This window comes from Mus caroli, chromosome 12, assembly GCF_900094665.2.
Source record: "Mus caroli chromosome 12, CAROLI_EIJ_v1.1, whole genome shotgun sequence".
Lineage (NCBI taxonomy): Eukaryota > Metazoa > Chordata > Mammalia > Rodentia > Muridae > Mus > Mus caroli.
The window spans coordinates 10,137,534-10,150,537 of record NC_034581.1 but is presented as its reverse complement, the minus strand read 5'-3'; the positions used below and the strand labels follow the sequence as shown (position 1 = coordinate 10,150,537).

Genomic DNA, 13,004 nt, shown 5'->3' with positions numbered 1-13,004 from the left:
CCAACATTCTCCACATTCACTGAAGTTTTAACCCATCAGCCTTGAGGCATGCTTAACACAATGACAACTTGTCTCTGAGTTTTCTATTTGCTTCTGAATGAAGGAAGGCAAGTGACTAACAGGAGGCCAATGTGAATTGGGAAGCCAGGGGCCGAGTTAAGCTTCCTACTTGCTGAGGCTAGGAATCTCCACAGGGCCACCCTAGGGACTCTGACTCCATTTGTTTGTTCAGAGTGTGGGGTGAAGGAGTCCAGGTTCAGGTATCAGTGTTTCAATTCCTCTAGGTTGATTCTAGCTAGTCTAGTCCATGCTGAAGTCTGACCCAGGTGACCTTCAAAAGTGGCTGTCAACACTTCGAAAGTCCCTGATCTGTCCTTGAGTCAGTTAAATGATAGTAAAGGAACAGGCGTCCACAGAGAATGATAAGTGAGAGATGGGGGAGTTTGGGAATGCCGGCATCAATTTGTTATTGTTTTGAGATAAGGTTAATATAGCCCAGGCTTGTGCTCACCAGAACAGAAGAAAGGAATGGAGAACAGAGGAGTATGCCATTTATATGCCATTTATTTGGCATTAAATATGCCAAAATGTATGCAGGTTGCTCAGTAGAGGGATCAAGACATGAATGAACACAGCACTGAAGCCAAGCTTTGTCCTTGAGTCAATCTCCAACATTCATCGTGGTTCCCTAATTAGTAAACTGAAGAAGATGCTATTAATATACATTCTGTTTACAGAGGCTGACTGACAAGTCTGTGGTTAGAAGGTCTCCATGTTCACACCTAGGCTATTTTATCTGCAAGGCCACTCCAAAGCTACAATGGCTCATCTTTGGTCTTGTGCACGGCTCTCCACAGTGCAAATCTGGAGGCCACTGCAGCCATTTTGTTCTGGTTTGTTTGCAAAGAGAAAAGTCTGAGGTAAGTGGTGAATTTTTCACCAGACAGACAACATGCTATCTTACTCCACTTGGCATTTATGGCTCATGTTCCAAACACCAGCAGGAAGACCAACATGATTCTGGACTGACCTCTGGACTGACCGCCACTTCTTGCTATCGGTCTGTAGTGAATTTGCTACATTTTCTTCTCATCCTCACATCTGCAGCAACTACTTTCAGATCCTGTGAGGAATGGAATCGCCTCAGGACTCCTAAGAATAGGCACAGGATACCTTTTTTTTTTTTTTTGCCCCAGAGGAATAGAGAACAGGGAATAAGAGACAAAGGCAGATAATAGAGGACAAGGAATAAGGGCAAGGGAATAAGGGAGAGGGAGAAGGGGTATTTGTCTTGGAGGGAGACAAATGACTCCCACTGGAAAGAGAGGAGACAGACATGGCTCACAGGAAAATGGCAAGTTTATAAAGGTACAAGAGGGAGGCCCATGTAAGGATGAGGTGTTTAATTATAATTGGGCATGTTAATTAGGTGAGCCGAAGGGAGTTTTTGATTGCTGGACTTCAATAATACTTCAATAGCTGAACCGTGGTAGTCAGCCTCAGGAGGAAGAGGTGGGAATAGACTTTGGTGGCTAGCTTTAGGAATGTAATCTAACATTGCATTTTTTGTTTTGTTTTTTTTTAATTTTTTAATTTAATTTAATTTTATAGTGAGGCAGAGGGAATGGGAGAAAGGGCAAGGCCTGTCAGTGCCATACATGCTCCATTCAAGCTGGCCAGAGTCCCTTCAAATGTGGCTTCAGATAAACATGATACTGAGTCAAAGCAGAGTTTACCCCTTTCTGCCCAAGGACTTGAGACTTGTGACATCCTTCTTTAAATTTTAGTTTTGCTGAGGGGTGGGGAGAGGAACTCAAAGGCCACAGGTTGAGAGAGTGCACTTAGCAGGAAGTATCTGAAGGGATTGGTATTTTCTGTTTAGACAGCACAGCTGCTTGTGGAGGAGTAGGAGCACGGAGACAGCAGTGGGGATGCAGACCATCAGCCAAGTGAGAGCATCCTTAGCTGCTGTGTGCCCGCCCTTCATCCTTAGCTGCTGTGTACCTACCCTTCATCCTTAGCTGCTGTGTGCCCACCTGCCCGCCCGAGTTAGGAGGACCTGGATTAGGATGTGCAGGTCATTCTACTCCAGTATGCTATAAGGCATACTGCTGGCTTTGACAGGATATAGAAACTGGCCAAGTGCAGTTTCAAAATATAAAATATCTTATGTATTTTATTTATACATTTTAACATATAAAATATGTATTATACATTTATATATTTCTACATGACAAAATATCAATAAAATGTCAACCCACCCACACATAGATTATACCTATTGATTATCTGCCATATACTCCCTCCACTCCAAATTACTTCTTGGTGGCAGGGCAGAGGAGCTTTAAGCCACAGTATGGTGATGCCAATGGCTCTGGTATGTTTGTTCCCCATCCCATGATCTAGGATGTGAAGGTTAAGAGAGACTCTTTTGAAAGCCACAGGCAGAGCACTGGGCCACAGGCTCGGTCCTTGCCCACATGCTTGGTCCTTGCCCACATGCTTGGGGAGGAGGAACAAACACCAGTACATTACTTGTGAGAGTTCTCGTCTCTTACCATGGGCAACATCCCTTCGGTGGCTTTAGAGACATGTGAATATCTCAGCTTTAATATGTTTGTGTGGACAATCATACTAACTGATTCGCACCCCCATGTGTTGTTACTGATCATTTAGCTGCAGTTTACAAGCAACATTCACATTTTCTCAAGCCTCTCCTATGTACCCAATGGAGCTGCACACTCATCCTCACACATTACTCAATAATTTTGTTAGCTAGATAATTTAACAGTGATGTTCATGAGTGGGCCAAGCTTTGTGGAGGGAGACTACTTAAGGCCACAGGAGCACTGGTCCTTCTGCCTATGGCATGTGGCCAAGCCACTGGGTACATCACACTGGATACATCTCTCACACAGTGAGCCATCGTTCCCAATTTTCTTAAGTATAGCCTCACATTCAGTTAACTGTGTTCTACTCAGAAAAGAAAAACATGAAAAGGTAAAAAAGCATCAACAGTAGTAACAGAGCATGTGAAGCCATCAGGATGAGAAAGGAAGTACTCAAAGGGCATCCGGTTGCAGTTTATATATATATATACCTTTATTCCCTACTTGTTAGAAATGCTGAGAACAATTAATTGCTACAAATGCTGCTTCGGGCATGGCTTTGGGGTCTGATGCTCTCTTCAGCCAGGAGCAGGGTCCTGGGTGGTTGTGCTCACACCCACTGCCTCACTGCACTGAGGGCAGTGCTGAAAGTTCTGAAGACCCGGTGAGTCCCCTGGACAGCCAGGAGGAGTGACCCAGCTTCGACTTCATGGCCGGCTTCCTGCAGGTGTCTAGCCAGTTCCTCTATATCCCAGCGCCCTTGTTGGTTGTTGGCCACAAGGTGACCAACAATATGTGGATAGAAGGGTGTGGGGACACATTTCACCAGCAGCCTGGCATCCACCAGCAGGGAAAGCAGCTCCTGGTCACAATTGGAGTCATTCACCTTCAAGAAATAAGAAAGCCATGAGTGAGTATGCTCTTTCTCCTAACTCCTGTGCCCTCTACAGGGTTGGCCTTCCATATCACGCACATCTGTCTAGCTTATGACACCCTGTGACATGCCCCAAACAGTGCAAGGAGGACCTGAGCATCCTGGAGGTCAGCAATGAGACAACAGACATGGCTTCTTTTCAGCCTAAGGAGACAATATACCAGGCCCATGTTTGAGCCTCACCCTGTGTTTAATGTTACATTAGCAGCACTTTACAGAGCCTTCCAGTTCAGCCTGGAAAACTGGCACATTCATGTCTTAGTCTCATGATAAGAAAATTAAGGTGTAAGAACTTTTGCTTAATGTTGTAGTAAGTCATAGTGCTAAAGTCTGGATTCAGGTTAGCCTTCACTTCAAAGTCCGAGCTCCTACCAATCACATTTACCGTTCAACCGTCTTTTCATCTATGGTTTTTTTAGACCCAGTTCTCTCTGGAATGCAGAGCCACATGAAAAAACACTTTTCAGAGTATGCAAGCCTTTCTTCCTAGACTGCTGAGAGTAAGCAGGAGAACATGGACAGAACTGTGAAGCCGTTTTCATTGAAGCCCATGGAGGCGCAGGTCTCATCTTTCAAGTCTACACATGGCTCTCCACAGCTTTGCCACTTTGTTTATTCATTTATCTTTTTCTGGCCTGCATTATCATTCCTTCTTGTAAGGAATCAAGTTTATATGGATAGCATATCAGAAGTCATCATTGCCACCAGGCATCGTGAGACACCTGCATGGAAGCGTTTTCACAACACGTTTTAAGTGTGGTTGTATGGACCGCAAAAATGATGTGGCACTTCATCAATGAACTAGTTACTTAGATCAACCACATCACAAACTCTGTGCGGAATGTTCTTGTTGCCTGTTTATCATGAAGAACAGTAGGCACTGAAGAGGAGGACACTATATTGGCCCGAGGACTAAAGCCAGAAGCATACTTTAAGGTACTGCTTCCTTCAACAGTGCTTCGGATTGTTCATAACCACCTATCATCAGCTCCAGCAGCACTTCCTTGGTGACCTTTTGTAAAGCTGTTAGCCACGCTCATGGCTCCTCCCTCCAGGGTCCCTACACACCTGATCAGGTCTCTATATGTTATGTTACAATAACTTGTCTACCTCTCCTGCTGATGGGGTTGCAGGGGGAAGGAGAGCACAAGGGTTTTATAGTTTGTCTGTTTCAGTACCCAGTGCTATCAACATTGGTTAGTTAAGTGGCCAACTGAGCTGATGTCAGTAAACGTTGTCATAGCTTTATAAACTGTACAAGTATGTTAATCGATCCCCGATGCCCAGGGCACTGGGTGATGCTATCCAGGAATTTCTGTATCCTCAGTGTTCTTTCTCTGGCTTCTTATTTCACATACTTGTTTTGAGGCAGAGTCTTTCACATGTAGCTCAAGCTGGCCTAAAACTGGAAGTTGCAGCAATCCTCCTGTCTCAGCCTCCTGAGGGCTGGGGTTACAGGTACAAGCCATCACACTTTCATTTCCCAAATTCTTATACATACTCCTTTGACCTAGAAAAATACTTAGTTGGTTTCCACTGGGCTTTGGGTTTATGTCATTTGGAGATGCTCTTTAGGAGAGGCAACTGGTTTAAGTAACCGACTCTCCTGCTTTATAAGGGCAAGTGCTCCCATCATGCCCTGATAGGGCTACCTATGTGCCCAGAAGCTCTGAATGGTTTCCTATCCCACTCCATCCCTCCCTGCCCAGTGCCCATCCCTGCTTTTCACACTTGTCAAGCATGAATCTCAGCTCCAAGGAGCTCCTGCATCTCCACCACATGCAGGTGCTGTCAGCTTTCACAGGACTCTGCTGTGGCAGGCCATCCTCAGGGAATAGATGAGCATTGTGTGGGCTGTGTTAGCAGCTCTTCTCTGATTAGCTTGTGTGTTCTCAGTTCCCTCCAGAACACCAGCCCCTCCACGGTGGAGAATCCATATTGTATATTTACCAATGTATGCCCCATGCTCAGAGTGGCTGGCCATAAGGCTATAGCACCACAAGGTTTGTGAAATAAGATGTGAATGACTGAATCACCCCACAGGCCATAAGTCTGTTTCACTGTACACTATGTACATGTGCAATCACATGGCCTCTGGGTTACCTGAATTATCATTTTTCTGGTTTACTTTTCAAACAGGCTTTCTACCTCATCCTTCAGGAGCACAGCCAGGCCCCTGTCAAATGTTTGATAAAATTCTGGATAAAAGGTTGAGTCCAGGCACTGCTGAGTTAGTTGCCTTGAGTGTCAAGGCTGGGGAGTCTAGATAGTTTCAGCTAAAGGAAGAGACAGTTCCTCTGCCAAAGCTGGTCCTCTCACTGCTCCTTCAGGCCTAACATCTATCACATCTGCTTCTGGAGAGTTGGGCCCAGACCTTCCAGGAGCTGCCCCAAACCTGACAGGGAGCAGGCAGGAGGAGCCGAAGTGTCCAGCATGCAGTGTTTGCCACTGAGATGCCCCCAGGAAAACGCAGAGTCAAGACCAAGAGTTGCAGTGATCATGAGCAGAGAGTAGGGAAAGGCTTGGGGAAATTCTGTTCTTGCATTTCAAGACTGAGTGCTAGGCAACGGTGGGACTGCTTCACTTCATTTCCTCTGTGATGTCTGCCTGCCTTTTGGTAGATGCAAGGAATGCCTTCAAAATTGTGATTTGCAAAGAAATTACTGTGTAGATAATTATTCTGTGCACATCTGGAACAAAATACAAAATGAAAAAGTAATCAAAAGCTGAGCTTGGTCGCTCAAGTCTGTAATTCTAGTTCCTGTGAGGCAGAAACATCTGATGCTCAATGCTAGCCTGGGCTTCATAGTGAGTTCAAGGCCATATTTAAAAGTTGAAAACAAGGGCTGGAGAGATGGCATAGTGGTTAAGAGCACTGGCTGCTCTTCCAGAGGACTTGGGTTCAATACCCAGCACAGACATGGCAGCTCACAACTGTCTGCAACTCCTGTTCTAGGGGATCCAACATCTTCATACAGACATACATACAAGCAAAATACCACTGTACATAAATAAATAAACAAACAAACAAAGAAGGGTAATGACTTGCTTCCCAAACCTGATGACCTCAATTAATCCCTGGTTGGTTCCCAAAAGCTGCATTCTGACCTCCACTCTGTGCTGTGGTGTATGTGTCCTCCCATAGTAAGAGTGAAGACAGAAAGAGCTTTGGTCTGATCTGTCCCAACAATTACTGTAAGGAGACGGGTGCCAGTCAGAAAGGAGATGAGCAGCCATGGCCTTAAGCTGAGTCTCTCTGCAGGCCCATGTGCCTGTTATCAGTGCTTCTTGGCCAGGTTCTCCTCTGCATAGCCTGCAGCACTATAGGCATGGGATTCTCCATCCACACTTTGCCAACTTGTCAGGCCTCAGTTTCTCATCTTTCTTGCGTTTTTGTTTGCTTGTTTGCTTGTTTTTCAATACAGGGTTTCTCTGTGTTGTCCTGGATGTCCTAGAACTCACTTTGTAGACCAGGCTGGCCTCAAACTCAGAAATCCGCCTGCCTCTGCCTCCCAAGTGCCACCACTGCCTGGCTATCTTGTTTTTGTTTTTTCTCCTCTTTCTAAGATTCTAGCTGGAGGTATTAATGATCTGGTGCTGCCTACCACAGAGGGTAGTTTCTATTTGACCCTGTTATGTATCCTAACCACTTCCTTATCCTGAAATTAGAAAGCAAAAAGGAAATTAAACACTTTGGGGGAAGAAATCAGTCCCCCAAGCCTGGATCACACAAGAGCATGACTTCCAGGTGCTGTGAACTGACAGTCCTTTCATAATACTAAGAATTCTAAGAACGTTTTTATGGTTTCCATACTTAAAATTCTTAATGGCTGCAAAATAGCCTATTGAAAAGATGTCACCATTATTTAACTTCTACTATAAATATTCAGCTGTTTTAATTCGAGAGTATCAAAACACTACAATGAATGGTTTTCATGCACATATCTTCTTTTATTGAATATTTTATACATTATACATTTCTAGGAGAGATGATATTGAGTCATTACGAGCTGGACTATGCTGCGTCTCTTTCTCTCCTTCCAAAATTCCAGCACACAAAGCCTCCACCTGCGGTCTGCAGGCAGGGAGGCTGCGACTAAGTTTAGAGGTGAGAAGGCTAAAGGGGTCCTTTGTGTGACTTCCAGCCAAGCCTGGCTGTGCTGTAATACACATTTTGTCTTATAGTTTCTTCAGCTGCTTTAAAATTTAAGTTCTAAGTGTTCTCTCTCCCTCTCTCTTCTCTCTTCTCTGTGTGTGTGTGTGTGTCTGTGTGTCTGTGTGTGTTTGTGTGCGCGCACACACGCGTCTCCCTGTCCCTAAGACAGGGTTTCCCAGTACAGTGCTAGCTGTTCTGGAACTCTATCTGGAGATCAGGCTGGCCTTCAGCTCACAGAGATACATCTGGCTCTGCTTTCCAAGTGCTGGGATTAAAGGTGTACACCATGACCACCCAGCTAAATTCTCAAAAAAAGTATTTCTGTGTAATTTTCAGACTTTAAAATATGTCTAATATGAGCCTTAAATTCTCCAGTTGACTTTGATTTTGAAATTCAGCCTTGGAAAATCACATATTCTTGCTAATGGATTAATTGGCATGGTAAAGGTTCAGAAGAAAAACAGTATGCCTTTCTGGATCTCAGTCTGGCTGTCTGATATAAGCATAAGCCACATCTAAAAGGGTTGCTTGATTTCCCACTAAAACCATGAATTGTGTGAGATCTAGCCTGGTGGTACAAACAGGAGGCAGGCCTTCGGGTTGGAGACAGATCTGTAGCCCTGGATCTGTTGCTAAACATCTGTGTGGCCTTACAAGGGCATTCCTCTCTGAACTCCACTTTCACATCCGAATAGTGTTCTGTATGAGGTCTGACAGGAATGCAATCTCTCACGTACCTTGCACAATGCCTGCTGTGCTATTTAGCTGCAGTTATTATAGCAGACAAGTGGGAATAAAGCATTTTCTAGAAGGGAAAACTAAATATTTACCACATGACAAAAAGCATGTTCTTCTGTGTGCTCATGCTGTGATCAGTTTTTGACACTACATAGAACTCTGTAGATCTTGGGAGAGAAATGTATAGATGTATACACAGAATATCTTCCAACTATTAAAAAGTTATCCACTTAGTTCATTTTTCAACAAGATGTAATTTTCCCTCTCTGAATGAAAGCCTCTATTTTACGGATCTACATCAAGCTAAGAGTAATTACAGTAATGAGGTAAACTGCATTGCACAGCATAATGTGTATGGGGTTTCATCTCTGTGACTTTAATAATCATTTAGAAATAATATTCCACTGTTTACTTTAGGGGGGCATTTGCCTCTTTTTCACATATACCAATACTCATTATGTTATTTAAAATATTTATGTACAATTGAAGAAAAAGAGTAACACAGATGCATACTTCAAATACTGCAGCCTCCCCCAGCCTTGAAGCAGGCTGATTCAGACCTTGCTGCCACTGAGAATGAGACCACCTGGGGTGGAGCCTTCAGACCTAGATGGCTTTATTGTTCTGTCACCTGCTGCTGCTCTTCTCCAAGACCACCGCTAAGCTGAGACACTGAACCTGTCTTCCTGAGATATCCCCAAGATAGCGGACAACTTGTAGACTTGGTGACCTAATACTAAAAGCTCTGACAGACTATTGCTAACAACTTAGCAACAAAGCATCAAGAAGCCTGGAGTGCCAGGGGATAGGCCTTCCCCCTTTATAAGCACAGACTCTTAGTAAACATGGAGCCTTGATCAGAAATCTGTCTTGGTCTCCTTACTTCTCTCACAGTTCTCTCCAATACAGCTCCGGCCTCCCACTCAGGAACCCAGTTAGTGTGGCCGCAGGGGGCTACAAAATACAAACACCTGTCTGTACTCTGCTTGAACATGACAACCTGATTCCAGTTTCTCAGTAGACCCTGGGTTTACTTTGGGCAGAGTAGCTAATCATTTTATCTACACCATCTGGCTTATGATCTAACAAAACAGGGAGAGGACTTTTGAAAAATCCAGCCTGGTCACGGCTGTGAACATACGTGGGTGCTAGACTTTGGGCTCCAGGTCACTGTTTTGGAATCATCCTGTCCTAGAGACACTTCTTTTAAACACAGAGTGATGGTGACATATTTCATCTTTATAGGCGTCCTGTAAATGTCTTCACTCCTCACATAGCATTGGGTTGAGGCCATGGGTGCTCAGTATGTCTGCCTACAAACAACTACTGTTACGGTTGCCTACAACAGTGCTGTTCAGAACTAGTTGCTCAGAAGTCAAACAGGTTCAAATAAAGAATGGCAGCTCTCTGGCATGGGAGGGGGTAGCCAGGCCCCTTGAGGTGCTACTGCAGACTGTCTATCATCAGACAGCTGCACAGGAGAGAGCTGGTGACAATGGGGAAGTAACAGGGCTGTGACCTTCAGACTGACACAAATGTCCACACTTCTGAGCAAAAACAGCTTCACCAAAAGAGCAGGAAGAGCAGGGCCAGCAGCACTGTTTAATCCCAGGGAGGAAGGTGTTCCCTCGGGTACTTCCGTCACTGGACCACTCTAATCTAAACTGGTTAGAATGAATACACTTAGAAAATCAATAGCAAAGAAGGGCTCTATAGAAAAGGACATGAAGCCCTTCCCCCAATCTACCTGTGATCACAATACAGCAAGACAAGAAGGAAAGTGTGTGAGCTTGAGGTGGGGGTGTAAAGACAACACTGAAGGGCAAGCCAGCGTGTACATGACTTGAGCTAGGGAGAAGCTAGGGGCGAATGAGGAATTAGAAGGGACAAAGAGAGGTTGGCACCTTGGTTTTAATGAAGCTTGCCAACCCACATAGATCCTTCTGAGCACTTTTAAGCTCAGATATTGGTCACAGGATGACCTGCCCAGTTCTGGTGTCTCAGTGCTAAGATGGAAGCAACAGATTGGCTGGACTTGCGAAAGGCTGGTGTGGAAAGAAGGTCCCAATACACTCTGAGCAACTGCAAGGCAGGACTAAGGTCCATGTGCACAAGGCAAAGGGTGCAAGCCTTTTTAGGGGGTTAACAATGGCACAGTGCCCTGTGGCAGGAAGAGGCCCCATCCCCAGCCATTCTCAGCCTTGGCCTGGGTGGATGAACAGCTTAATTTTATTTAATTATTATTAAATCCAGCTGGCTGGGTCAACGTCAGCTGTGCTCCCAGCCTTCTCAGTGTTAACACTACACACTTCATGGCGATTTCACAGCCTCACTTCTTTGGAGGTAGCTTACACACTACATTTTCCTTAGTTACAGATGATGGTGATGATGATAAGGACAACAAGAAGAAAGCATGACTCAGCATGACTCAGCACGACTGAATGTTAGGACTGGCTGCTCACTAGCTCTGTGACTCAGTGTCTGTGTTCTCACCTTTGAAAGTGGAAGGCACTTGGAGAGGATTACTAAGCAAAGATGGGCTGTTGAGGAGTTAGGGAACACGCTTACTGCCACACCTTAGAATAAGTGCGACTTGAGAGAGACAGTCACTATAAAAGGAGGGAGGCCCTTGGTAAGGTCAGAAATGTGGTTTAGTCCTTACACTAGGAGTCTGCTGATATGGGCTGAGAGCAACAAGAGGAGGACACAGTGAGGAACAGGAGCCACCAGGCATGTTAAAAAATAAACAAAGACGATTTCAGTTCTCAAAAATAGTCAAATACATCTTTGCTGACTTTGTTGAAATGAGTTCGGAGAATCTGACCTGAGCAGAGGAGAAGGTAGAAATGAACTTCAAGCATGCCAAGGAAGAACATTCTTGGCAAGGGACACAGTGGGAGTGAGCTCTCAATTTCCTGGAGACTGATAGAGACATCACTCAGCAGACTAGCATGAAGGCCTTTCACTATTCATCTACAGTGTCATCCCAGGAACGACTTCTGGGATCTGTTTCCTGCCTGGGGGAGAGGCTTCTGGCTTTCTGTATAAGGCCATGTGCTAAAGACCAGAGGCCTGCCATTCCAGAAGCTAAGAGGGAGCAGTGGGTCATGATGTGGAGGCAAAAGTAGCAGCCGTCTCCACATCAGCACTTAAGTGTCTCCCTTTAACTGCAAGCGGCTGTAAGACTGTCAGCATCTGATAATGCACAGCAAAATAACCCACACTGCGAGCAAGCCAGTGCAGGTTTCTCCTCAGATCTGCACACTCTGTGGACCAATTGCTACCAGAGGATACCTTCACCAGATGTTGTTTTTTTTTAATGTCAACAGAAACTACTATCAACAACCAATAAGGGTAAAACTAAAGTTATTGATGTTAGCCCTTCCTAATAGACAAAAAAGCATCAAAGGGAAAGAACCAAAAAAAAAGCAGCACAGATTTTCTAGTTCTCACTCAAAAACCATGGATTATTTAAAAACAGCCGGCCAGGAGACACAGCACAGCCCCCTGATGCTTTTCTCTGGAGAATGTATGACATGGCCCTTTCCTAGTATTAGAGAGCAATGACAGGCTATGGGAATTGCATATTCATCTATTTAGTCCTCTTAAAATGACAAATCTACAGAGATGAAGACCAGATGAGCGTTGCTAAGGCTTCTGAGGCCACAGAGGGCACAATGAGTGCCTTTGTCATCGAGACTCCATGGTTTGAGTTTGTAGTTCTTTCATGGATCTACCTGCCCCAACGCTGCAGAACCAGACACACAGAAGGGGAAAACTGGTAAAATATGAAACAAGGTCAGTGGGCCCTGCCAGTGCTCACAGTCCTGGTCAGTACTGCAGCTGTACCAGACATTTCCTTGAGAAAACGGGGTGACAAGCATCAGAGACCTTACTGTTTAGTTCCTTCAATGAATGTAAAAGTTAAATTACTTAAAAAAAATCTTTAAAAGTTTGAAGTGATAAAGTCTACTAGATCTTAGCTTTTTGGAGCATGTACCATGTCTGAGGATATTAACCCTTTGATGATGTGCATGTTAGGGCACAGGCAGGCCGTCCTAATACATTCACCCTCACTGTAGGGTAGTGTCTCATAACGGAGTTCCTAAGTGTAAGGGTCTCCACCTAAGTGAGTGAAACACGTAAGCAATTTAGACTTGTGGCTTTTAGTTTCAAGCTGATAGGCACAGCAGGCTGGTCCTAGCCTCATGGCCCCAGAGACACTGTCCACAGTGTACAAAGCAGTTTTAAGTTCAGAGTCTTAGTATGGTGCAGCACTTCACAAGCTCAGAGAACCTTCTTATGGAGGTCACTGGTGCTATTTAGTTCTCCCTTACGTTTTGGTTTTGATAGTGCTTGCAGTTGAACACATAGTTTGTGGTCCCTGCTCTACTTGCAGTTCTAACACATGCACTGAGATAAAAACTTTTTACAATGAGAGACGACACTCACCTATGGAATCCCAAATAGGAGTGTGTCAGAGAACAACACTCACCTACAGAATCCTAACCAGGGGTGTGTCAGAGAACAACACTCACCTATAGAATCCTAACCAGGGGTGTGTCAG

At 44.7% G+C, this 13,004-nt stretch overlaps 1 protein-coding gene across 4 annotated transcripts in view; it reads right to left on the bottom strand.

Annotated features, from left to right (window-relative positions):
• Positions 1–3,072: 3,072 nt before the first annotated feature.
• Nbas (neuroblastoma amplified sequence) overlaps positions 3,073–13,004 on the bottom strand; it is a 295,155-nt gene continuing 285,223 nt past the window's right edge. For 3 of the 4 annotated variants that reach the window (XM_029484416.1, XM_021178925.2, XM_029484417.1), the window contains exon 52: positions 3,078–3,495. In XM_029484416.1, the coding sequence (XP_029340276.1) occupies positions 3,220–3,495 (276 nt within the window). In that variant the 3' untranslated portion in view covers positions 3,078–3,219. Of the gene's footprint in view, positions 3,496–13,004 lie in introns of all 4 variants that reach the window. The other variant, XM_021178926.1, reaches the window with a different exon arrangement.